The 27,024-nt window shown below is 43.0% G+C and overlaps 1 protein-coding gene across 1 annotated transcript; it reads left to right on the forward strand.

Moving 5' to 3' along the window:
* The first annotated feature begins 1,331 nt into the window (after nucleotides 1-1,331).
* Nucleotides 1,332-26,784, forward strand: GABRD (gamma-aminobutyric acid type A receptor subunit delta). The gene is made up of 9 exons (XM_038376970.2): nucleotides 1,332-2,032; nucleotides 13,770-13,882; nucleotides 16,052-16,119; nucleotides 17,212-17,432; nucleotides 19,123-19,205; nucleotides 22,361-22,498; nucleotides 23,464-23,619; nucleotides 24,195-24,406; nucleotides 25,836-26,784. Exons 1-9 carry the CDS (start codon nucleotides 1,965-1,967, stop codon nucleotides 26,133-26,135), a joined length of 1,359 nt encoding a protein of 452 aa, XP_038232898.1. The 5' UTR covers nucleotides 1,332-1,964; the 3' UTR covers nucleotides 26,136-26,784.
* The last annotated feature ends 240 nt before the right edge of the window (nucleotides 26,785-27,024 follow it).

Below are 27,024 nucleotides of genomic sequence, written 5' to 3' on the forward strand. Positions count from 1 at the left end.
AAAAGAATGTTTTGATTCCCCCCCCCCACTTCCATCATAAACAGCTTTCAAGATCTTTTAAAAAGCAGCCGAAGCAACGCAGTTAAGCATTAGAGTGTAAATTTAGGTGTTTTCTTTCCCAGTGTGCATTAGCTACAGAGAATGACAAAACAAATGTAGGAGGGGAGGAAGGAATAGAAAGAAAATCGAAAGCTACATTAGTCCTACATATGTCCTCCCCTGCTCATTTTAATATATAATACCTATCTATACACACACTTCATACATATATGTGGGTGCATGGGTGGATGGATGGATATTTTCCCCAGTCCCTTCAGGGCCGTTGTTTTGCTTCCCTATCCTGCTTTCTATATAAAATATTAGTATTGAATGGTACAAGCAGGAATATAGAAAATATAACCCAAGACTTCTCCCCAGTACATCCTCCGGCTTGGAAAAATAAAGGAATGAAGTATCTGGATATTCTGTTCCTTCCTGCCTTCTAGTGCTTAATGATACGTTTGTTCTTTAAAACGTTTCCTCCATAGTGAAAAGAAAAGGAGGACTTGTGGCACCTTAGAGACTAACAAATTTATTAGAGCATAAGCTTTCGTGAGCTACAGCTCACTTCATCGGATGCATCTGTAGCTCACGAAAGCTTATGCTCAAATAAATTTTAGTCTCTAAGCTGCCACAAGTCCTCCTTTTCTTTTTGCGAATACAGACTAACACGGCTGCTACTCTGATTCCTCCATAGTGTTTCCTCTCTTCTTCCGACAGAGCGGACCCAAACAGCCCGGCGGACAAAACGTGGGACGTTCACACTTGGCACTCGAGTTTGCCCTGCGAAGAGAGACCGTGAGAACCAAACTGCCCAACTGCATCTTGGACAATGTCCCCCCAGCCGACAGCTCTACTGGGCCAACCCCCTTTAATAGCAAAGAGGGGGCCCCGAGAGGTGGCAGGAGCTGGTCTGAACGGTGTGCGTTCAGTGAGCCTAAGCAGCTCTTGCCATCTGAGGACTCAGCCCTGGGGCAGTCACGGTCCCGATTCTTCTAAGCGCCGCTTCATGCCTACGGATGTAATAATCCAGCATGTTTCATCTCAGGGAAGCGGCCCCTAGCCCTGCCAGAGATGAGGAAGAAGTTTGACTCACGCTGGCTCTGCCTCCCATGCTCTTGCTAGTGCTTTGGGTGTGTGACTTGTTTAAAGCCCCTGCCACTGCAAAATCCCCTTGTTCCCGGGGCTAGATCCCCCCGCTCGTCTCCCGCCTCCAATCTCCGTGCCGCAGAGGGCTGCCGTTGCCCCTAGAGTTGTGCGGGGGAAGGAAGGGGAGGGAACGTGCTGCACACACACACACACACACACGCATACACAAACTCCTGCAGTTTACCTACGCTTCTCCCAGAGAAACCGTGCATGAATCTCCCTCCGAACGGCCCCTGGACTGGTGGCTGCTCCAGGGACGTGTCCCCCTGTGTCCCGAGTCTGGACGGGATCGTTGTGTTTAGTTTTGGTTTTTGCACAGGGGCACTTCGACAAATGCTCACCCGATCCTAGCTCGCTCCCTCCTGCGCTTGCTATGATCAAATCTGTAATTTCAGGGGTTATTTTCGGCAACCCGCTTTTCACGGAGGAAGCTCTGCTGGGAAGAAGCCTCTGAAAAGCAGCCGCGAGTGGGGACGGCCCGGAGGGGCAGCTGTCAAGCTGACGTGCCGCTTCGCCTGCCCGTGGTATGAGGCAGCGACCGGGGGGCAGCCCAGGAGTCCGGGAGGGCTGACCCTGCTCCCCACCTCGCCCTGCCTGCTTGGCTCTCGGGCGCGGGAGCGATTGTGGGGATCGCTGCTGGGGAGCAACAACAGGCTTCAAACTGAGCCTCAACTTAACGCAGCAGGGATGGTAACACTACAGCAGCCTCCCCGGCGCTTCCAGGACAGCAGGAGAGCCAGGGTTTTGCTTGCCACTGTCTAAGGCCTGGAACTAAAATGGAATTTCTCACCTGGATTTTGCCGTCCTTGGTTCTGCTGTGCACCCAGCAGCACCGATGTATCAGGTAAGGGCGGGCGGGGGGGGGCTCCAGGGTCTTTACTTATGTGTCATCATCCCCTTTTGCCAGGGACGCCCTGAGTTGGTGGGCTGCGGATCTTTGCCTGGCAGGGAAAGTGGGTGTCGATTGGAGAGTTCGTCACAAGGTGCCCTACTTCTATCACTATTCCACAGCTGAGCAGCAGAGTCCCGGGTTAATCAAGTGGGAAGCCCGTTAACAGGATGTCTGGGGAAGCCTTATCTCTAAGGCACTTTGGTCTCAATTGGAGGCAATCTCCGAAGTTAATGGCGTTTCACAGGCCCGGGATAGTCCCGTCCCCGTTTAAAAAGCAGCAATCCCTGCAGCTTGGCCCTAAAACTCGGCAGCCCACTGGAGATCGCTGGCTGGTGACTAAGAGCCTCCCCAGACGTAATAAAAAAAACAGACTGCAGAGATGCATGGTTTCAGAGTAGCAGCCGTGTTAGTCTGTATTCGCAAAAAGAAAAGGAGGACTTGGGGCACATTAGAGACTAACAGTCTTAAGTGATCACTCTCCTTACAGTGTGTATGATAAACCCATTGTTTCATGTTCTCTGTGTGTGTATATAAATCTCCACTCTGTTTTTTCCACCAAATGCATCCGATGAAGTGAGCTGTAGCTCACGAAAGCTTATGCTCTAATAAATTTGTTAGTCTCTAAGGTGCCACAAGTACTCCTTTTCTTTTTGCAGAGATGCATGTAGCTGTGCCCAAAGCTTTAGCTAAGGGGGTTCACTCCACGGCCTGGGGCTCTAACCAGCATGTGGACCTTGGAGAGCAGCAGAAGGCTGGGAAAGTGCTTTCCCAGTGCGCAGAGAGAAGTTTGAAAAACAAATCAAACCCACTTTTTTAAAAAAAAGTGTAGGACTAAATCTGTTTCAGAGTAGCAGCCCTGTTAGTCTGTATTCGCAACAAGAAAAGGAGTACTTGTGGCACCTTAGAGACTAACAAATTTATTAGAGCATAAGCTTTCGTGAGCTACAGCTCACTTCATGCATCCGATGAAGTGAGCTGTAGCTCACGAAAGCTTATGCTCTAATAAATTTGTTAGTCTCTAAGGTGCCACAAGTACTCCTTTTCTTTTTGACTAAATCTGCGCAATTGTAGTTATGTTCACTCCAAAGGTGTTAGCTAGGCAACCAGCTTGGATCCAATTTGCGATGTTCTTTATCTACTCTCCAGGGATCCGGAGGCTGAAAGTGGAGAAAGCTTGCCATGATTATGCAATGAACGCAGAAGGAGAGGAAATCTTTAAAAGAGAGAGATCTAGTTCAGGGCATCTAAAAGCAATGCCCAAGCTTTTCCAGGCAGGGAGCCCTGGGAGGGATGGAGGGGATTCCCTTGCTCCTCAAAAACAGTGGCTATGCCTGTTTGTATTTGGGGGCTTCAAGACGGTGGGAATAAAGGCCAAGTGGTGACTGTGCACAGAGGAACATGGTTACTGTGGTGTTTGGGATTATTTGCTGAGGTTTTATTATTTTATTGAGAAGCAGGATGGTCCAGTGGTTAGAACTGGAGTCAGGCAGCTGAGTCTCATGTAGGACTTTGCCACTGATTGACAGCATGACCTTGAGCAAAGTACCAAAGGCCAGATGCTGATACATTTACATGAATACCTCCCTTCTCAGGTGCTCCTGTGACTTAAGAGGGTCACTCAAGGAGTAAGATGCTACTCACTAGGTGAATAAGGGTGTCAGAATCTGGTCCATAATTTCAGTACCACAGTTTCCCCACCTATACACGTAAGATAACATTGAGATTTTTGGCTGAAAGGTGCTGTTCAAGTGCAAAGTATTAGTATTTTAAATAAGCAATTACTCTTCTCTAGCCTGTGACTTCAGGATCTGTTTCAAAGCATAGCAAGAGCCTGGATGTGTACAATGTATAATTTGTTACATAAATTATTTTATTACTGGATTAATTGCCTAGTTACTTGGCTTTCTTCCTACAATGACACAATAGTGATGAATTGTTTGTTAGAAATACATATACTTCATGGAAAAGGAAGGGGACAGCTAGAAAAATACAATTGCTAGCTTTTGAGATGTAATATTCTGTGTTCAAATGATGTTAGCGGTTTATCTTATCTATAATTGCCAATAGCAAAAGACTCTGAGTTCAAAGGAAGCTACCCCTTAGTTAAGTGTAGTCATCTGAAAGCTCACCTAGAACAGGGTTCTCATTGCAGATGAAGTGTTGAGCTGTATTTGAAAAGAAAAAAGGCTTAATGGACACCTGGTGTATCCCACCCTAGCCATACAATAATACAAATAATAAATAATAATCCTGGAAACCAGCCTACAAATAATTTTACTCATGTTAAATTAAATGGAGCTACACAAATGAGTAAAATTACTGATGTGTAAATGTTGGCAGGATTGGGCCCAAAGTTTTTTCTAATGCAAATCTGCATTCCTGAGTTTTTGGGTGAGAACCATGAAATCAATGAAAGTTAACACGGTTGGTGAAACTTTGGAGCCCAGCATCAGAAATTGCAAACCATTTTCCACTTGGTTTTTAACACTGGACAAGGCGAAGAATTTCACCGTTGAATGTTAACCAAAATAAAGTTTAATGTGTGTAGTCTAAAGTCACCCTTGGGTTATTGAATCATTATTTACAACCGAGCAGAAATTGGTTTCCATTGAGTTCACGTAGGACCTGATTCAAAGTCCACTAAAATCAATGGATAGATAACCTTCCATAAACCTCAAGGGGCTATGGGTCAGGCTCTAAGTGCTGAAGACAATTCTTAGAGCTATAGCATTTGCAAGCAGCAAACTTAGACATACCAGACTCTTTACAGGTGATGCAATTCCTTTTTCTTATTTTAACAACGCAATGACATTCTAACTTCTTTTCTGGTTTAAAAATCAATTTAAAGCATTTTTAAAAATGCATATTTAGCATTAAGCCCATCCAAACCCCACAATCTAACTGAGCTTCATTGAGAAATGTGTGACTAAGGCTGCACAATCCTCAGGCTGAAGTCCTGTGCAAATGCGCATAAAGTCTGTGTGTGCTAATCAGTATTGCTGAATTGTCACTTCAGGGTCCTGTTCTAATCCCTTGGATTGATGCACATCCCTTGGCCACTGCAATAACTCATCTTGTAAGGGCCTCAAGAAGAGTATATTTTCTCCTTCTACCCTCTGTGCCAGAGATGCACAGGTTTGTATGGTAGATGGTGCTTTAGCCAGGATATACTTTACTTGTAGCTTTGTACACTGAGATTAAAATGTAAAATTTTGTCAGTGCTACATTTCCTCTTTATTGATCTAATTTTCATTTTAAATGTGATGCCTTGATCATAATGACTGCAGCGGTGTCAAAGAATACATCTCTCTGGCCACAGATTCCATGGATTGTAGAGCAAGAGGTTATTAAAAAGAAAGTGCTGTTTGGAAGATTCCAAATGCCACAGTATTAGTTAAGGCTTCCCAAGGACCAGCTTTAAAGTTAAATACCAGAACTATCTTTTCTTTTCTTTTTTTTTAAGGAAACACCCATAGTCTGCTCATGCTTGGCTCTTTCTGAACATTGCCCATCTCAAATTAGATGCTCAAGACTGGTATAATTTGAGGTCTCCATTACGTGTGCTGTTTGACAGAAATCAGTGAGCCAAATTCAGCCTCGAAGTCAGTGGAGTTGCATCAACTTATACCAGGGTTGAGATTAGCCCACTGTGCTTATTAGTAATATTGGTATTCACTTGCAGCTTCCTATGTGCAGAGCTTGGCGCATTGCAGACGCTCTCTTAATACAAATAAATAATAATTGAGATGCATTAAAAGAAAATGTAGTGAGATGTCTTCTCTTGCAGTGGAAGAGTTTCATATGCAGTACTTACTCCTATTACTATTAATAGGAGTCAAGCAGATGTCGTGCTCAAAGGTTTAAAAGGCCCCTGACACTAACTCTCCAATGAAATAGCTTTTAACTCTCTAATTAAAAATAGACACATAATCTTGTTTTAAAAATAATTCTATTTGTATATAATTAACTATCCTACTGGCTTGTACATCTCTCAACCTTTTACTCCCAGTGATGAGAAGAGAGGCTTGCAAATGTGAAATATATGCAAAGAGTAGACTACTTCATGCAGCTTAAAACTCACGGCGAAATGGAAATAAAGACTTTGATGTTCATAAGGTTGCCATGAATTAAGCCTAATGCTTTTTCAATCACATTTCAAAATTTTAACATATTTACGGTTAGCTTCACTTAGAGTCAAGGATGGCAGATGGAAAGAATACACATACTACTCTGGATAATCCTGGAGCTTGCTACAGACTAGATCATTCCCTGACCTTGCCTGATATTTAAAGGCCTTTTTCCAGGAAAAAATGGCAGAGAAAATTATATTGAAATGAAACAAATTTACCTCCATACCAGTTCTCTGGATCACAAACAGTCAGCTCTTTAACAGACTGATGCTTCCATCTTTCAATGTCCATTTGCAGGTGCTCAGTTGCCCACAAACTGTGTAGAATGTAGGCTGGTTGGGCGATTTAAAGGAGAAATAGGAGAAATACAGGGAGCAAGAAATTTTCCCTGCTGCACTTTTTTAATGAGAATATATGGCCGCTAGTGCGGGTTACCATGACCTATCTACAAGTTTGATCTAAAGTCAGCACTGCTGATGGCCATTGACTTGCAGAAGGTGCTTGGGCTTTTTTGTGCTGGAGACAGTAACTGAGATTCCTATCTCTCTATATTCTTGTTCAGCAACCACTGAACATTCCCACATGGCTTAAGTGAAATATTTACCAAGTCTTTTGCTCACTGATATGAGGGAATTTTGACTCAATATGTTCAAGGAGTGTCCCAGGAGATAGTAAGAAGTGGGCAATATCCCAGCTGATAAACCATGTTGCATTAGTGAAAATGCATTTATTCTGCAACTGGTTGGAGAGACACATCATCTGAATTAGGTGTACATGTTACCCACATCCCCACTGTTGGCTGTGTTTATACCCTTAGGAGAGCTGCATTTCTTGGTAATATTTATTTGAGGGGCTTTATAATTTTCCCAAGTTGTATAATAACGAAAAACATCAGCTTCCTCTCTGCTTTAAGAGGGCTAAATTGTCTTTCCCTACCAGACAGGAAAATTAGACTCTTTTTTTTTTTCCAAGAAAGAAACAAAAATGAGGTTCTTTTCCATGGTGAGCCACCAATTGCATTGATCAAATAATCACAGAAATGTAGGGCTAGAAGGGACCGCAAGAGGTCATCTAGTCCAGCCCACTGCACTAATACAGGACCAGGTAAACCTAGATTCCTTGACAAGTGTTTAGCTAACCTGTACTTAAAACTCTCCGATGATAGGGATTTCACAACTTCCCTTGGAAACCCTTACCTGCCCTTACAGTTAGAAAGTTTTCCCTAAAGTCTAACCTAAGTCTCCCCTGCTGCACATTAAGCCCATTATTTCTTGTCCTACCTTCAGTGGACATGGAAAACAATTGATCACCATCCTCTTTATGACAGCCCTTAACATATTTGAAGACTATCAGGTTCCCCTTCCTCCTTCTTTTCTCAAAACTAAAACATGCCCAGTTTTTTTAAACTCTTCCTCATAGGTCAGGTTTTCTAAACCTTTTATCATTTTTGTTGCTCTCCTCTGGACTTTTTCCAGTTTGTCCTCAGCTTTCTTAGAATCATAGACGTTTAGGGTTGGAAGAGACATCAGGAGGTCATTTAGTCCAACTCCCTGCTCAAAGCAGGACCAACCCCAACTAAATCATCCCAGCCAGGACTTTGTCAAGCTGGGCCTTAGAAACCTCTAAGGATGGAGAGTACTTTGCACTTATTTTTATTGAATTTCATCTTATTGATTTCAGACCAATTCTCAATTTGTGAAAGTCATGTTGAATTCTAATCCTGTCCCGCAAAGTGCTAGCAATCCTTTCCAGCTTGGTGTCATCCACAAATTTTATAAGCATGCTGTCTCCACATTACTATGCAAGTCATTCATGAAAGTGTTGAATAGTACCGGACCCAGGACTAACCCACACAAAACCCCCCTAGAGACCTTTTCCTGTTTTGAAGGATAATATTATGAGTACATTTTTTCAACCACTCGTACACAGATTTGATAGTAATTTCATTTAGATCACATTTCTTTCACTTAGTGTCCAAGAAAGGGCGAAACTCCATATTTGTGCTAATGCAAGTCACTGCCCTGAAAGAGAGAGTGCAGACGAGAGTTAAAAAACCCTCTCCTGAACTGCAGCTTGCAGAAAACTTTCCAGAGAAATGATCCAGGAGCATGTTGCCCTCCTGTCAGCATGGCACCCACTCTGACTTGGTGCAGGGTAAAGATAAGCTATTTTTTTTCATTGCGTGCTGTTGTAAGCCCCTAAAGTTTTAAGGATTAATAGCTTACTTTTATATGGTGCCTTTCATCCCAAAGCACACTGTACAAAAGCTTAGATTGAGAAGTGAAGTTGCTGAATCAGGTGAAGGTGGTTTCCTTTCTTCCCATCTTTATTACTTGGATTATAAAATGCAAATCCTCTCCAGCTTGCATTTCCATGCCAGTCCTCATGTTTCTGGGTAAAATTCATGAATAACATCTCAGGCCTCACATAATCCCCATAGATCATCATGGGTGAATGGACTTCTCTGCTCTTGCACACGGCCTTAGGAAACTGGGCCTGGTGTAGGGAAGGCCACAGGGATGGGGCTATGGAGGTATCCCACACACCACGCTGCTGGCAGGACATCTCTATCACCCCCTCTCCCTCCCCACTCTCGTGGCAGGCTGTAATGTGGTGTGGAGGGTTTATGTGGGTTCTCTGCACTTGCATGACTGTCACTCCAGATGTGAATTTCACTATGTTTTCCATCCAGTCAAATAGTAAAGAGTTCCTAGTATTTTTCATTAGATTAGGTTAAAACAAACAAAAGTTATAAGTCCAGTACAGCGGTCTGGACTGGATGACTTATCCTCCTAGTCCTACATTTCTATGAGTCTATGTACAATACCCTACTTGGATGTTGGTGGGGAATAACTATTATGGAGACTTCTAAGGACTAGAAGATTTGGGGCCAAATTTAGCCCTGGAGTGAATGAGTATAATTCCTGTTGACAGGAGTGGAAATTGTGCCTACTTACACCATGGCTGAATTTAGCTCTTGGCCTACAGCCCTGTTCACTCAAGCACAAAGACTCTGCTGCATTATTCCTAACTCCTATATTCTTTTCCTTGATTCTTTATCTTCCATACCCTCCATACGAAAAATCTAGTGTTGTTTGGACAGTATGATTATAGAAGTTACCACCATGTAGATTAGGACCAAAATTAAGGTTTTTCATAGAAAAATCTAATATGAATAGACAGTTTTCATAACCCGAGGCTTTATTAATAATAGGACCAAGATTTCTTTTTAATTTTGTGGTATATTGTGCTGAGGATTTTTAAGTAAAACTCCCCATGGATTGCAATCTGCTTAAAATGCATGGCATATGTGGCCCATCATTTTTAACCTGAGATTGTCCTTTTAGCTCTCTTATTCTTGTTAACGCCACTACCATAGAACACTGACACAGGATAATGCCCTCCCACTCTGTGGCATGCTGTAAATGCTGAGGCTTTTATGGAAAATAAATGTCAAGGGAAAATGAGGTGATTTTATTTGTCAAGAGAGATGATGCTCCTGACAGTTCTTTTACAATGACTTTATTTCTGTTATAGCAAATGACTGATGATGAGTCAGTCATCTGGGGCTAAATTCTCTAGGCAGCCACGTAACACATTTTGGTGTGAAAACGGAGCTGCAAAATTTGTTTTCTTAAATGTTTCAGATTCATTACACAAGAGTAGATATAGGACTTTGGATTTTTATAACATCTTGCAGCTAATGATCGCAACGCATTGTACACCCAAAAACTTGAAGGGCAGATTCTGACTTCCTTATGGAACAGGCCCCAAAGACAAGCACGTGAGATGAGCCAGGGATGCATGCAGGAATCTCTTCACCCTGCACCAGAGTGTAGCCACCTCTAAAGCTAACCCTGTCATTTTTTTAAAAACACAAGACAGGATGACAAATCTATCCCTAAAAAAGTGCATGGGATCTTTAATGACCTGGATCTCATGTCTATGTCTCAGGCCAAGACTTACAAATTACCAAAAAATCCCACCAAAAATGAAACGTTTAGAAACAAAATATCTGAAAACTATTCCCTTCTTCGCTAATCTGCCAGGACCATACTTCTGGCTGTCATATGTCCCCTGTACTAACTGATAGCATCAGTGATACTCAAAGCAGGTCGGGGAATGCAAAAGAAAATAAATAAAAATGTCACTGAGCTGCAATGTTCGTTCTCAGCTGCAGCAGGAGAAATGCAGAACCTTGAATTTAGGTCTTGGCAGGTAAGTAACAGAGTGAAAGTGTAACTTCACTTAAGTAAATATGGTACTTCAACACCAAGGCAATAGGCACCTAAGAAATATCAAAGATACTAGATAGAGATAAGTGAGCTGGCTGCGCAGGTGACAAGACCCAGCAAATAGGAAAAATATAGTTGGAATAAATCATCATAGCCTCCGTTGAAGTCAGGCTATGGCAATTTACCCCAGCTGAGGATCTGGGCCAGCGAGTCCTCTGAGATACTTGGTAGGTGCTGTGCTAGCTATCTAGGTGAGTCTGTGTGTCAAGAGAATATTATAAACACATTTAAACAAGCATCCCTAACCTTATGAGGTAATGAAATGATGAGCTAATGAAATTTCACTGTTGGGCAATAACTGTCCCCATGCGTCTTCAAGGTCACTTTACGCCTTGACAGTGCTATTAACTCAGGACGGCAATGTCTCTGTTACTCAGAGCTTACAGTCACATGCTGTTATCCCAAAGCTTCCTTACATTATTAACTCCATTCACATGTGGCAAGAACGTCATCATTCATCCCATGGTGAGAGGAAACATTGTTCTGGTAGCTGTTTCTTGCAGTAAGTATAAATACTGAGCTGAATACACCCATAAGTGACACATTTTGGAGAAAAAAACCCTTGTGCCTATGTGGGACCATGTCACACAAACATTCTAAGAAAGTTATATAAGTCCCAAGGCAAGAGCTGTTTATGGTATATTAATCTGCAATCTTTCATCAATATTTTAAAAGGTTTCTCTTCTGCTATCAGCGATTTTTTTTTAAGCTCCATGCTTATTGCAGAGCTGAGTGGAAGCAGCTGCACCAATGCTCCAACAGCTCTGATGTGGTGCTTGCATCCAGTTACGTGTTTCTGAGAGACTGGGGAGTTACCCACACACCCTGGTAGATAGGATCTCTTTGCTAGTTGTTAGTCCAACAAACACTTCCCATTTCAACAAGCAGGTTTTCATACTAATTTTCTGATAGCAGTAGGAGAAGCTCAAGGGATTATGCTGTCAGCTGAGTGCATGTGTAGTTTTACAGGCAACTCCTATTAACTTTAATATGACCTGGGAACTCCCAGCGACTGGCACAGAAAATGGAGTTCTAGAGATCAAATGCTGATTCTATTTATCTGGAGAAATCTGAAACTTCCATTCAAAGAGTGTTTTTGGAATAGTCCTTTCAGGACTTTGCTTTTTGCGGCCTCTTTGCTTTTCTCAATTTGTTCACCCTTTTGACCAGAGCTTTGCAAACGATGGCCATTTCAGGTCACATGAGTTTGCATCCCCTCAAATTTGCTTTTCTTTTTGTGTTTGCATGGGCCTATTGTGCTTTTCACAAGAGCAGGGATGATAAAACTAGTCTCCTGGCTCTATTCCAGCTGAATTACATTCTTCTTCCCTAAACTCCCCTGATGTTACAACTGGATAAGTTCTTCACCACCTGACTTAAACTGTTGTGTTGTGTTGCTTTGAGGTGTTAGTTGCTATGCTCCACTATCGAGGTAGCTTCATTTCAGTGGCAGATGAAGCAATTCCTATGTGCACTAGGTGAAGTACTTTGTAGTTTTCTGGGACTCCTCCACCTCTTCCCTTCCATGAGGCTTAGCAAGTGAGCCCTTACCATGTGCTTGCTTATTTTCTTCCCTTGACACAGAATGACTGTCCTTTTATCACCACCTCTCTGGGCAGAGTTAAGGGGAAGAGGGCCTTTGGAATGTTCCATGTCCTTTGCTCTTTTTGGGACTCCTAATCTTTTATTCTGCCTGTTACATCTCACACTGAGCCACTCAGAAACTCCATTCTCTTTCACATCCAGGTGGACCTGGATCTGTGAGGGAGAGGCCTGGAATTAAGTCACCAGTGTCTGCAGGTGAAGTTTAACTCTTGTCATCTCACCAGTAGGAAATAGATTTCCGCCCCCCCGCTGCCCCTCCCTCCCCCCCCGCAAAGAGTAAAAATTAATGAAGGCAAAATTGTCCCCCTGGTGGTGTCACATGTTATGACTGATTTGTCTCCGGTTCATTCAACTCACAGGGCTTCTCTATGATCTCTGCAAGTTGTTCTTTGGTGTATAGTACCTTGGCCACAAGAAGTGGGGCAGAAGTAGTTCCTGAGCTCACTTAAGCAGCGGTTTAGTGTATGAAGCAGAAAGCCCTACAGAATCTGTGAGGGGGGACTGCAGAGACCAAAGTGATGGGCATTATATGAGAGATGGATAGATCAGTGGTTGTGGCCAGCTGCTTTTTTAATGATTGTAAAATTTTTGAATTTTGATTGATACTTTCTAGCCTGAGGTTTGTTAGTACTCGGGTCTGGTTGGCTTTGGGAAACAAAGATCTTTTAAAAATTGGATTAGGTAATTGGAGTTAGCAAACATGATTTGAAGCACCTAGAACAGACACAGTTTAATGTCTTTAAAATTGTGCAACACATTGTGTTGTTAACCCAAAGGTCCCGATTTCCTGACCCAGCAAGAAGAGCTAGATGGTGCTCAGCAGTGGTGGATAGATGGTACCTAGGCCATCAATAAGCTAAGGCCTTTGAGTATGTTGGTACTCCTGCGCTCTGACTTTTTCCACATAATCTCTGTTATTTATTTGATAATTATAGTATATTTGATTTCATTTGAGCACTTAAAGATTCCTGCTAAACAAGCATGTTGCTTTATTATGCTGTCAGTTGAATACACAGTGAAGCCAGCTTATGGCAAAGTCATGTTTGTCACACAACATCTTCACTACAACTGGAATTACACCTTGTATGTCAAGATGCAGTGAAGCAATTCAGGATTTATGGTCTTTTTTCATAAACCAAATCTCTCTATCTCCACGTCTCTCCATAAGCAGGTTCCACACGATTCGTTAATAACAGAATTGTATCCCATTTCTTTTTTATATTGGAGGAAAAAAGAAAGATGAATTAAAAACAAGATCCTAGTTTGCTTCCAGTGACTAACTTTTTCAATTATTTTTTTCACAAGGAAAATAAATCAAGCCATTTTAAACCTTGGTTTTATGTATTTAGGAGAAAAAATAAACTAAAAGATGTTTGTTCTTGACCTCATGTCCCCTAGGTAGTCTGTAACCTTGTCTATACTATTTTCTAGTCTAAACATCATTTGTCCCTCCCCCACAAATAAATGAAACAGTCCTATCAACTCTCAGAACTGCTCCAATCAGTTGCCAATCACGCTGAGTTGCCGACATTTTATCAGAGCTCTAGTAATGTACATGTAAGTCTTCTATCTTTTTCTGCCACATTTTATTTTCTCTACACATGGTGAGGTTTTAAAAGCTTGCTTGGACACTTGTGGTTTTGTTTCTTTTTTATCCAGTGCAATGAATGACATTGGAGATTACACAGGCTCCAACATAGAAATATCCTGGTTACCTAATCTGGATGATTTAATGAAAGGATATGCACGGAATTTCAGGCCTGGAATTGGAGGTAAGAGTCTGATTTATGTCTCTTCTGATTTCTAAGGTATTCCTCATATAATCTAATGGCTGAAATGGATGTGAATGTTTGCCTTTTGGTGGATATAATCAAGTGTTTGTGAATGTCTTGCTCTTAGACGTAGTGATAATAACAGTAAGAATTTATTTTTTTTATGTCAGCCTTTGCAAAAAGTCCCAGGGCACTTCACAATCTAGCCCAATTAAAAGCTGCATCAAACCAGTTATCTTTTCAATTTTGAGTTCAAATTTGAGTTTGCTGTGCCAGAGTTTCTCAGTGATCACGCTCCTCCCCCACACTATGAACAACCCTCTTGTTTTGAGGCTTTGGTATAAAAACAAAACTCAGAGCAGGTTCATCAAGAGATTTCCAAACCTTTCAGGTATACCTGGGCCAGTCTATAGGATTGTGTCAAAACCATGAACACTGTGCTGTTCCACTGGGTCCAAAGCAAAAGCAAGGGAAACTTGATGGTTTCCCCTGAGTTTTGCTTTGAGATTTTGCATTTGTCTGAACTGGAAGCTTAAAGCAAAACTCAATGGATGTGAACGCATTGAGGGCTAAAGGCAAAAATGTTCTCCTGAGTCCTTGCATAGTGATTCTGTCAAGTTTCACGCATGTTATTAAAAATGAGAGAGGCCTAACCCACAAAGTTTGGAGCCACACATAGTCCCAGATCATTGTAAATTTCAGTGGATGTTGTTCAGGTCCTTTCAAGTTGACGTCAAAGGGCCTAATTCCTCTCCATTCACCATTGGGAGTCTTTTCATTGACAAATGAGTGCTGGATCTGGCCCTAAACAGTCTCCTTTTTTCTCATGTTAAAGAGCAAATGGGTCCATGAGTTGGGGCAAAAAAGAAATCAAGATGTCAGGCTCCCTGGTTACAATATAAAACGTAGCAGTGCTCTGAATTTAGGGCAATCCAGTGAGTCTGCAGACATCTACCTTCAACAATCCACTACATAAAAGGAAAATAACTCTGTGCTTTCGGGCCCAGTGTTACTGAAATGCTTTATAAGGAAGTAAAATCAGTTGCCCAGATTTTCAAAAGCAACTAGTGATTTTGGATGCACAACTTGGGATGTCTTAAAGGGGCCTGATTTTCAGGAGATGGGGGCTCAGCAGTGTGTGAAAATCAGGTCCCTTTAAGGTGTTTCAGGTTGGGCCCCTCAAAATGGAGACCTCCAAAATCACTAGTCAATTTTGAAAATCTTGGCCAATTTGACAAGGTTGTGGCTGGCCTGCAAAGAAACTATAAGACTTTAAACTACTGGCAACTATTATAGAATGTCCTGTAGCTCAAGGGGCATTTTGTTTTCCCTTTTGAGCACGTGTGCAGTTCAGCTGATGCCCATGTGGCCTGCTTATGTATGTGGACCTGGATCTTCATAGAGTTGCAGCAACAATACAACATACACAGAGTGTTTAGATAGCCTTTGGCAATCCCCTTTTCCAGTGTTCTTTGAAAATGATCACTCTATCCCAATCCACAGAACAATGAACATAGCAAAGCCTGCACATGAGTAGAAGCAAAACTTCCATCTTGCCAGGGCAGAGGAAATTCTACTAGGAATCTGGATACCCTGGCAAGTCAGTCAGCTTATAATCAGCTTTAATTGGCACTCTCATAAGCCATAATGTTATTTTTCACCTGAAACAGCTACTTTCTAAAGGAGTAAGTTTTCTTATCTTTGAAAATGTCAAAGAAATTACTTCCACTGATCCTTAAAGCTGAAGGCTTTAAGCAATACAAGCAGTTCCTATTTTTTCCTGAGGTCTTACACCACTCCTGTCGCCATGGTATCTGAATTGACTTTTGGAAAGTAATTTTGTGGTCCATATCAAGTGGTGATCACTTCTGTACTTGGATCCTAAAGGAGGTGTCATGATTTCAAGGGGTTGCCACCAACTGTCAGAGATCATGACCAGCCTTCCTTTCTTTATGGCTAGATCAGAGAGTTTCTATGGAAACTTGGCATCAAAATAAGAGGTTGGAAACCCATTGTTCTAAGACAGATTTTATTTTTGGAAACTGTGAGTAGGGGAAAAGATATTTAGGGATTCACTTCTGTGAACTGACTCCATATGAAAAGATTGATAAAGCTAGTGCATATATATTCACACCATATCCTCCCCAATTTAACGTGTCTCTTTCTCAGGCCCTCCTGTTAATGTTGCCCTAGCGATTGAAGTAACTAGCATTGATCACATCTCAGAAGTTAATATGGTAAGTTGCCATTGAAACTTGTTAAGACTGGAAAGCTGGGAATGCTTATACTGTGGTGGTGGGAAGTATAGAAAACTGATTAGGGATAGATGATTGTTCTACATAGAACTATCACTAGCTGAAATGAATTGGCAAAGACAGAAAAAAAGTCCTACATTTTTCAAGTGAAAAATTGATTCAGGAAAATCCTGTAAAGAGCAGACTTACAGCTGCATGCTAGCCCATAGGCCAGATCCTCAGCGGCTGTACATTGGCATTGCATATCTTCACTGGAGCTACAAAGATTTGTACCAGCTAGGGATCTGGAAACTGGCTTAGTAGGGAGGGCAGGGTTGCAGTCTGAAGTATGTTGCCCTTATTGTTAGGGAAACTATTTTTAAGAATTAAATCCAATTTCTACTCCAATTCCACTTCCTCCTGTACACTTCTGGAAAGAGGCCTGCGGAGCTCAGCCTCTTTTTTGCCCCTCTGCAAAACCACTGAATTGTGGGATGCTCCCTTAACCATCTCAGCCATGCCCATACCCCTGAACAAACCAACAGGCTAGATTCTAGAACATGTCACTTTGCTACATATCTAAGAACTGCAAAGATCAACTGTATTTTTGTAGCCCATTAAACCCGAAAGATTTATTTTTAAAGCTATAGCTGTGACTTATCACTGACCCCCTCTCTCTATTGCATTCACCTGGGGCTTTTATTTTTTTAACTGGACTGAAAAAAACATACAAAAACCCTACCAAAAAACCCACTGGTCCTACTTAGGAAAGATGCTCAGGAGGGATATTAACCTGATTTATCCCATCAGTCTCAGACAGACATGCAGCTCTGACTACACAGTATACCTGTCAATGCCATAGAATCAGAGCAGTTAAACACATGCTTGGATATCTTGGGGTTATCCATTGGTAGAAACAGACATGAGACATTAAAATGTCCAGGCAGTTTTATTCTGAGTACAAAAATATTCCAGCGCACAGGAAGCCGCTATTAGATGTTCCAGACTAATACAATGAAATTTGACCAGGCCCCAAGATATCATCATTGTGTTTGTTTCACATGGTTTGTTAACTGTTGGTTCTTCTTGTCCAAGGAATACACCATGACAGTATTTTTGCATCAGAGCTGGCGAGACAACCGTCTGTCTTACAACCACACCAACGAAACTCTGGGCTTGGACAGTCGGTTTGTGGACAAGCTCTGGTTACCAGATACATTCATAGTAAATGCCAAGTCTGCCTGGTTCCATGATGTGACTGTGGAAAACAAACTTATCAGGCTACAGCCTGATGGAGTCATTTTATATAGCATCAGGTAAAGAGAGAGAGAGAGATTTCTCTCATGTGTTAGCTTTTTGAATAGACTCTAAAAATAATCACCCCCTTTACCTAGATTATTTTGGGAAACAACCATTCATTTAAAAAAATTTAAAAAAACGTTAGCGTGATGGATTTCTGTTGAAGACCCCTCATGTCTCTGCTGGGTCTACACGGGAAAGGCACCTGTGGAAACAGTAACAAGTTTCCCATCATGTAATCGTTAATCACAAGTACATCATTAACAGAGAATGATCTTTCTATAATTGGGGTTGTTCTACAGCCACCAGCCCAAGAGGCAGCGTGAACAGAGCAAGGAGTTCCTGGGTTCTGTTGTTGACTCTGCCACTGATTCCCTGTGTGACTTTGGCGGAGTCTCTCCGCTTTAAACTTCCCCATCTGTGCAATGGCAATAGTAACATTTCCCCATCTCACAGGGGTATTCTGAGAAAAAGTTAATGTGTGCACAAAGCTTTGGAGCTGTAGGGTCAAATTCATCCCTGGAGTAACTTCATTGACATTACCCCAGAATGGATTTAGCTCACAAAACATTATAATAGTGCTTATTTATTTATTTAGCAGTATCTGGTCTTGAGCAAGTCATTTAACCATTCAATACCTGTTTCCTCTACCTCAGAGGGGTGCTGTAAGGACTGGTTAGGATAATAGCCTAAAGGGCTTTGAAAGTATTACTGGTTTTTAATGTGGGTATGGCAGCAAAATAAGGACAGAAACATGCATGGAAGTAAACAGCAGGCCACAACTTTTATTCACCTTTAACACTGGGAAGAGGCACTATCTGCCCATCACCCACACTCTCCTGTACCAGGCATTTAATTTTTTACAGTGTTGGGAAACAAGGTTCCTTACCATATAACTCATAACGTGGGGTAGGCTCTCCTCGGCCTACCCCCTAGGACTCAGCTTTCTCTGAGTCTTAGCACCCTATATCCTGCCATAAGCAGGACAGAGGGTGCAGCAGTGTGAGGACCTTGACCTGTAAAGGTCACATAGTCTAACCCTATCACATGAGTCCAAGGCCCATCACCAAAATCCCAGGTCATTTACCTCTGGGAACCGTTCATTTTATTCTCTTAACCACACTGGAAACCAGCTGTAAGTTGTGACAAACAACTTAACCCCAGTACCTCAGTTAGGTGCCATGCGTGTTCCAACTCAAACCACTGTGGCTTGCAGTGAAACTCCCTCTCTGGTTCTCCAGCAACTGGCACATTGGAGAAAAAATTCCTAAGGAGGCAATTGGCTAGACCTGCAGTGTCTGTCAAGACAGATTCCCATTCCTAACTCAGGTGGGTAGGGTGGGCTGCTGGAATGGAGCCAAAAGAAGCTTCACACGGCCCCTGCAGCAGGTTAAATCCTGGGAGCTGGCAAATGCTGGCCAATCAGCTGGCCAATGGGTGCCAGAGACCCCTGGGGGAAGGAGCTACCTATTGTCCCTTGGTGAGTGTCTCTGTCCCTTGCTGCTGGGACTGTCCCCCTTTCACTGCCAGCCGCATCAACTTCCCCCACCTGTTGAGGCGAGTGAGTGGCATTTTAATAATAGAGGTAGGTTAAGGGTTTCCTACCCAGTCTTTGGATTATGGGGATAATTACATCCAAGCTATGAAAGCCTACAGCCCACTCTGAATATAACTAACTGGTACTTTGATTTTCCTTGCATGGTGCAGGATTACCTCAACCGTGGCCTGTGACATGGACCTTACCAAGTATCCCATGGATGAACAAGAGTGCATGCTGGATTTGGAGAGCTGTGAGTACGAAAGTCTGAGCACAGCAGTGCCTATAACCTATGTTCTGCTGAAAGCATGCATAGATAATCCTTAGCTTTGGTTCTGTGGGTCAACTTAAATCAATCAAATGCAAGGGCTGTTTTCGATTTAGTAAATATAAGGCCCAACCTCAATTTCCTTGATTCCAAGTTTGGGGATCAGGTTAGAGCCTTACAGCACTAGTTCAAAACTGCCACAGTTAGGGTCTGGCTTTTGACTGGAACACCTGGTTGAAAAGGGACCCTCGTGGCTCTGGTCAGCTAAAAGTCCTGGTTGGCTGCTTCCAGGGTGCTCCTGGAAGCAGCGGCATGTCCCCCCTCCATCTCCTATGCATAGGGGCAGTGAGGGGGCTTGGCATGCTGCCCCCCCGCAAGCCAATGGGAGCTGTGGAGGAAGCACCTGAGGATGGGGCAGCACGCAGAACCACCTGGCTACACTTCCGCATAGGAGCTGGAGTGGGGACATGCTCCTGCTTCCAAGAGCTGCTTGAGGTAAGCACTGCCCAGACACTGCACCCCTGACCCCCTCTCATGCCCCAACCCTCTGCACCAGCCCTGATCCCCCTCCCGCCCTCCAAACCTCTCAATCCCAGCCCGGAGCACCCGCCTGCACCCTCAGCCAGAGACCTCACCCCCCCATGCCCCAATCCCTTGCCCCAGCCCTGATTTCCCTCCCACCCTCCAAACTCCTTGGTCCCAGCCCAGAGCACCCTCCTGCACTCCAAACCCCTCATCCCTAGCCCCATCCCAGATCCCGCACCCCCAGCCCAAGCCCTCACCCCTTCCCACATCCCAACCCACTGCCTCAGCCTGGAGCCCCCTCCTGCACCCTGAACTCCTCATTTCTGGCCACACCCCAGACCCCACAACTCCAGCTGGAGTCCATACTCTGTCCCGCATCCCAACGCTCTGAGCTAGTCCGGTGAAAATGAGTGAGTGAGGGTGGGGAAAGCAAGCGACAGAGGGAGGGGAGATGGAGTGAAAGGTGGGTGGGGCCTTGGAGGAGAGGAGGGGGAGGGGTGGGGCAAGGGTATTCATTTTATGTGAGTAGAAAGTTGGCAACCCTAGCTGCAGTCCAGAACTATAGAACTGAATCCAGCAAGGTGCAGAGCATCCTCCATTCCCATTGGAGACGGAGAATTGGGAGCTTAGGGCTGATCCAAAGCCCACTGAAATCTGTGGGAGTCTTTCCATTAACTTCAGTGGGCTTTGGATCAGGCCCTGAGAGACAAAGCAGAGAGTACAGAGGGATTGAGCCCCAGGGCAAACTTCGGAGTGGGTTTTATTTTCTCTAAGAGAAATCAAGAGGGGCAGAATTCCGTGTGTGTGGGGACTGCTATTGTGACTAGCCCCCGCTAAGGTCTCTGTCTTTCCTTGGCAACACCTCACCCCTACACAGGAGTCAGTCACAATCTGGGCCATAGACTAGTGACTTTCTATTTAGTGCTAACGTGGGAAACCTGTATAAATTGTGTCTATATTCTACTCAGGCACCATTCTCCTTCTAATCAGTGTGTAATTCCCATGAGCATTAATGCTCTGGGGACAAATTCACTATTGACATAAGCAGGCACCACTCAATGACAGCAGCGAATTTGGCCTTTTGTGGCTACATTAGTGGGAGAGTAGAATCCTGATGTTTCCAGAGATTTAGGACTAGCAGACTACCTAAACCGGGGCAACCCCATTGGGGAGAGCATCAGTCACTCTCTTTCTTTTTCACATTGACTCTTGTTTTCTAGGCAATTAACCACAATACATTTCATCCTGTCAGAAATAGCAATCTGCAGTTTTACTTATGTAATCAGCAAATGCAGAGGCAGCAGACAATGAACTAGCAATCAATTCACTCTCCTGGCAAGTTTTGCAGGTTTTTTTTAAATTTAATTTGAGGAATTTTATTTCAGTGCAATAAACATAAGTAGAAATAAAGCCTCTTTAAACAAACATATTAAAGCAAAACCAGAGGAAACTTTCCCCCTGTTGTTTCCACATGCAGGGTTTCCTCTAGGCAACTCCTAACCCAAACCAAGGTGACTGTGTATTCCCATCTTCCTGCAGCATTGGTGTGGTCCATTTTTAGTGCAGTTACAAGATACCTTGCTCTATTTCTATCTAGACAGCCATTTCTCACTAGTAAGAAGATGCTGATAGCAGTTTACATATAAGGGAACAGATTCTCTGCTGTGTCTAACTTCTGCTGGGCACAGCAGGGGGGTGAAGGGATGCCAGGTAGCCGAGTATAACTCTCTGATTCCCTGCCTCACCTTGGCCCCAAAGGTACAAGTTAGAGTAGCCTCCATTGATCACCTGACAGCTGGGGATAGCTGCAGTGCGTCACTCTCCCTTCTTGCCTGTCTTTACCTCTAATATGTCCCCTGCACCAGGGTCTTCAGAAAGGGTGACCGAGGGGCCAGCTTCACTGACTGTGCCTGCCCATGACATTGGGATAATCCCCAGTTTTGGGGTTGTGACAAGTCTTTGCTCCATCCGCTTTGCTTGACTGGCACAAAAATATTGAAAGCAACACAGAATCTACCCATATAGATGTAATAAACCACATTGTTTTTACCTGTGCTATGAGTGAACACCTTAGATGATTCAAATCATTAACAGTCTAATTTACTTTTCACTAATGCTGCTGCTTGATTGCTGTTTTGCAGTTCTGTCAGTTTGGATAATGAAAACATACTACAGTACTCCATTCAGCTTTAATATGTGGTCAGGTTCTCATGCTTTAACATAATGCTGCTGATTGGATTGCAAACAGTGCAAAGGAAATATTCTTTTATTAGTTTATTTTCCAACTGTTTCCATTGGAATGTAATTAAAAACCACCATGACCATTTTTTGTTGCTCTTAGGTTTATTTAAAAGCTTATTTTTAAGTTGTGTTCTCCACTTCAAAGTTCTTCTAAAGCTCTGAACCGTGTGAGCTAGCCTGGAGGGAACACTGTTCCGGCTAGGTCACTGGCAACCTCACTGTTGACAGGACATTGAGTTATCCAGATTGAAACACAACATGTTTGTTGTGGGATTGAAGATGAGCAGCATGGCAGAGTCGTCTGAGTTTCACTTTGAGCCCATCAATCTTTATTTCCCCCCAAACCTTTGCATTAATTCAGCTTCTTTTGGCAGATGGCTACTCTTCAGAGGATATTGTGTACCAATGGTCAGAAAACCAGGAGGAGATCCATGGGCTGGATAAGCTGCAGCTTGCTCAGTTCACAATCACTAATTACCGCTTCACGAGAGAAATGATGAACTTCAAATCTGGTAACAAACTCTGTGTCTTCATTGCAGGCATGCTGTCAGCCTCCACTATCTGTAATAGATAATCCCCTCTCTTAAGTAACCAGTTTAATGTGTCCATCTGGTTTCCAGTACAATTTTATTTAGGCCGTATTTAAAGAGAGAGAATTTTTTTGCTGGTCCCTTGGGTAGCCATTGCAGTCTATTGTGACAAATCCATAGCCATCCTGGGCTTTGTGTTTGCCGTAATGCTACACATGGCTGCCAGTCAGCACTTCACAGCAACAGCAAAGTTAGAACTCAGATCCTCCTGCTCTAATCTGCAATTTTGGCTATAGGAGAATCTCCATTATTCCTAATAATATTGTGCTTATGATATCCAGTTGAGCAGTTCTGATTCCATCCACTAGACTAGAGGGTAGTGGTACGCATACATACTAGCATGCCTATTGCAATGTTTGTAAAAGCTTGAAGTCATTTCTTCCCTACTGATTTTTGTCCTCTTACATGTATTGTAGTTAAATGCTCATTTATACTGCCCCCTTATCCATCAAGCTCTTTCCCTGTTTGTTTTAAATTAACATAATCTTTTAAAAAAAATCTAAATTTAGTATCTGGAGGACTTTCCACAGCAGATTATAAAAATCTTAAGGCAGATCACATTTTGAAACAGTGTCATTAGAGCAAGGGATTTGGAATCAGGACTCCTGAAGTCTATTTTTTGATCTGCTACTGACTCACTATACAACCCGGGCAAGTCACTTGACCTATTCTTAGGACTAACAATGCTGACACTAACTATGGTGCCTTACAGGGGTTTTATGAGGCTTAATTAATGCAAAGCCCTTTGTGATCCTTGAATGAAAGATGATGTAAAAGTGCAAATCCGTGTCATTACTCTTGTATATTATTATATTAACTGTGTGATTGTAAAGCCAACCTTCTAATACACAACTTTATATTTGTCCTTTGCCCACTCTTTCCACCAGCGGGTCAGTTTCCCAGACTCAGTCTCCACTTCCACCTGCGGCGGAATCGAGGTGTTTACATCATTCAGTCTTATGTGCCTTCCATCTTACTGGTGGCCATGTCATGGGTTTCCTTCTGGATCAGCCAGTCAGCTGTGCCTGCTAGGGTGTCCCTAGGTAAAAAGATTGTGGCGTTGGGATCTTGAAAAGGAGGACATGTGAAGGGTATATGTTCATCTCCAGTGTGCCATCAACAGAAGCACATTTATGAATGCTGTGTCTGCACTGGCAAAGCAATAAGTCCTTCAGCGAGTTTTATTCATGCTTTGGTGTCTGTCACTGGCAGATGCTTCTGTCAGGGCAGAATGAGCTAATAAAGGATGGAAAATAAACGTTTGATGCTGTTATATTGTATCCCTAAGAACAATAGACACTACTAATAAAGAGTCAGTGCTGCAGCCCTTACTCCCACTGAAGTCATGAGTAAGAGGAGCAGATGTAGATGTTAAGAATAGAAAGGACTCTCTAGGGGTTGTTCTAATGGATCTGTCTATCTGTGTCTGGTAAAAGAAGCCACATTGAGATTTTCAGAGCGGCCTTGGGCATTGCGTGCCCAGTTCAGAAGTGGGTGCCCACATCACCTAGATAGCTTTGAAAATCTCAGCCAGCTCCTCTCTGGGTAGAAGTTATTGTTTGTTACCATTGGGATGTGTTACAGAACTCTAAGCCAAGCTTCTCATGCTATTCTCTAGGTATAACGACAGTTCTTACTATGACCACTTTGATGGTCAGTGCCCGATCTTCACTCCCACGAGCCTCTGCCATCAAGGCGCTAGATGTTTACTTCTGGATTTGCTATGTGTTTGTCTTTGCTGCTCTGGTGGAATATGCATTTGCACATTTCAATGCAGACTACGTGAAAAAGCAAAAAGACAAGATGAAGGCGAGCAGACAGAGTGGAGAGGTCAGTAAGCTGTATGCTGGTGGTGCCGTGGAAGGCTTTGAAAAACAACCACCCTGCATTATAACCTTGTCTTCAGCCAGAGCAAATACTCCCCTCTGCTGCCCTTTGGTATAGTCATTCCCTGAATTAATAACCCCACCACGTGAATGTTTAGCCCCTGAATGCCACCATGCTGATTGCTGCCTGTTGGCAGTACAAGTCAAAACCAGCTCAGAACAATTACCAGGATACAGAGCCGGTAACCAATCATTCTCATGCCACATGCATTGGGACTGATTCTCATTCTGTTCCTGTGTTTGGGACAGGATGGGGGAATGGGAGGGAAGGGACACAAAGGGGATTTTAAACCACATTTGTGTTCCTTGTATTCTGGAGATGTACAGGACTTTTGGAGACATGTCCAGCCCTTGGTGTAGATTAGAGCAACCCCAATGTGCTCTGTTCAAATAGTCCCCAATATGCCCCCCACCACAGGCCAAGAGCAGGGCCAGTGTAGAGCCCTTATGCCAGTTCTACACTAGCCAGGGAGACCCCACACCCTGAGGGTATTCTCAGGTAGCTGTTTACTTATGGGCCCTTTGCCTGACAAGAGAACCATAAAAGGGCTTCAGCAATCATGAGAACCAGGCCCATTGTCTTAAGTGTTGTCCCATGGAGATTAAATTCTCCATTGTGTGGATTCCAGATAGATCCTATTTTGCTCAGCATGAATACAATTTATGTTCCAAAGCAGACCTATGCAACAGGTTGCAAGAACAAAGCAATGGCTTATGTGACCTTCCTGGACCTCTTAATTCTAAATAGCTCAGTTGTTCCCTTCATGCACTTAAAGTGGCTGATGAAACAGAATGAATTGATTAGGGAAAAATGCTTTTGACAATCCACAGTTTGCAAATTTCCCCCCACAAATCTGCAGACACGTGAATCCCTAGACTTGATTTTTATTATGATTATTAGTATTTATTATTTTTATTATTATTAATTAATCTTGCTAAGCTGCTAACTGATACGATCAATCTGTGCTCTTTACTGAAACCTATCCAGGAGCATCCACAGCCTTACAGGACCTATCCTATGTTTCAGGCCAATCAGTTATCCTTTCAGCTGGGTGACAGTCTCTTTGGAGCGGATCAATACTATTTGTGAACCAGCCCAGGGCTGAGCATGCTGCCTCTGCAGTGCCTCAAGCCCCTGCAATAGCATAGGGCATGTAAAATTATCACCAGAATTTACTCCTGGGTCTCCTGCATGGCAGAACAGAGCCATTCACAGCTCCCTCAGCCACTGCAAGCATTGGAACAAAGTACTGTCCATCACATTTGGATCTCCTGCATGGCAGACCATTAGGCCACCTGGCTAGCTCTGATTAAGTATTCTGACTCTCTTCCCATGCAGATTGTCATAAGAGGTTCTTTTCTTTCATTTGCAGATCAATGTGAAGAATGCCATTGTTTTGTTTTCCCTTTCCATTGCTGGTGTGAATCAGGAACTGGCCATTTCCAACCGGCAGCACCGAGCTCCCAAAACCCTACCTGGATCATATGGCTCTGTAGAAGTCGAAACTGGAGAGACGAAGAAGCAGCAAAAAACTAAACTGGAGAAAAAGAGTGGCTTAAAGTCCCTCTTCAAGCCCATTGATGCTGACACCATTGATATTTATGCCAGGGCAGTGTTCCCAGCAGCCTTTGCAGCAGTCAATGTTATCTACTGGGTTGCTTATACAATGTAAGAACAAAAATGTGCTCCCAAGAGGTAAACTGTGGGCCGGAATTATGCTCAGACAGTACAGAGTAACTGAAGAACCTGTATTGGTCCATTTCTTGTTGAAGTGCTTTCCAACGCGCTGAAGATATTTCTCAAATGCAGCAGAGTGTTTCATTTCTGTTTGATTCCACAATCAACTCCAGCTAAAACTGGGAGAGGGGAGAATTGACCATTATCAATTTGGTTTGATATATTTGTTATTACTAAACTCTGCCAAACAGTCCAAGGATCCTTTGTTCCCCATCTCATCTTGAAACAATTTGTCACATGTACATATCTTCAGTGAAGGTGCCACCACCAAATCCTAAAGCACAGTAGGATATTTTCCCTTTTCAAAGGTCTGCAGATAACGAGGCTCTGATTTTCCCCACACTCTTGGCATCTCTTTTATCACAGCACAGCTAACCTCATGTTTTTACATGGGAGTGACTTTTCTGTGTCATGCCAGTTGTGTAACACTTCAAGTGTAACAGGGATAGGAAAATGGCAGTGATCTCTACAGGTAGCAGAGGGTTTTTCTTTAATTATTATTTGTCTTGGATAAAGTATTTAGAACACTTTTGATTCTCTTCTTCAGTCACAGCATGAAATAAAATATATTGTATAGAATCTAACTGAATTGTTAATATCCAATGTGTTGTATTTCAGATATAAGGTAAGGAAAGTCTTTCTTTAACTGCGTAGGCTTCCTGTATATTGCTATTTGTCCATTTATGGTGCAATTACATTGGCAAAGTGATTTAAAAAGACAGGCTGAGCCTAGGGTCCTTGTCCCAAAGGATTTAGGGTAAAATTTTCAAAAGCATTGAAGGGATTAGGAGCCTCAATTCCATTTTCCAAAAAGACTTAGGCAC

This window comes from Dermochelys coriacea, chromosome 18 (assembly GCF_009764565.3).
Source record: "Dermochelys coriacea isolate rDerCor1 chromosome 18, rDerCor1.pri.v4, whole genome shotgun sequence".
NCBI lineage: Eukaryota > Metazoa > Chordata > Testudines > Dermochelyidae > Dermochelys > Dermochelys coriacea.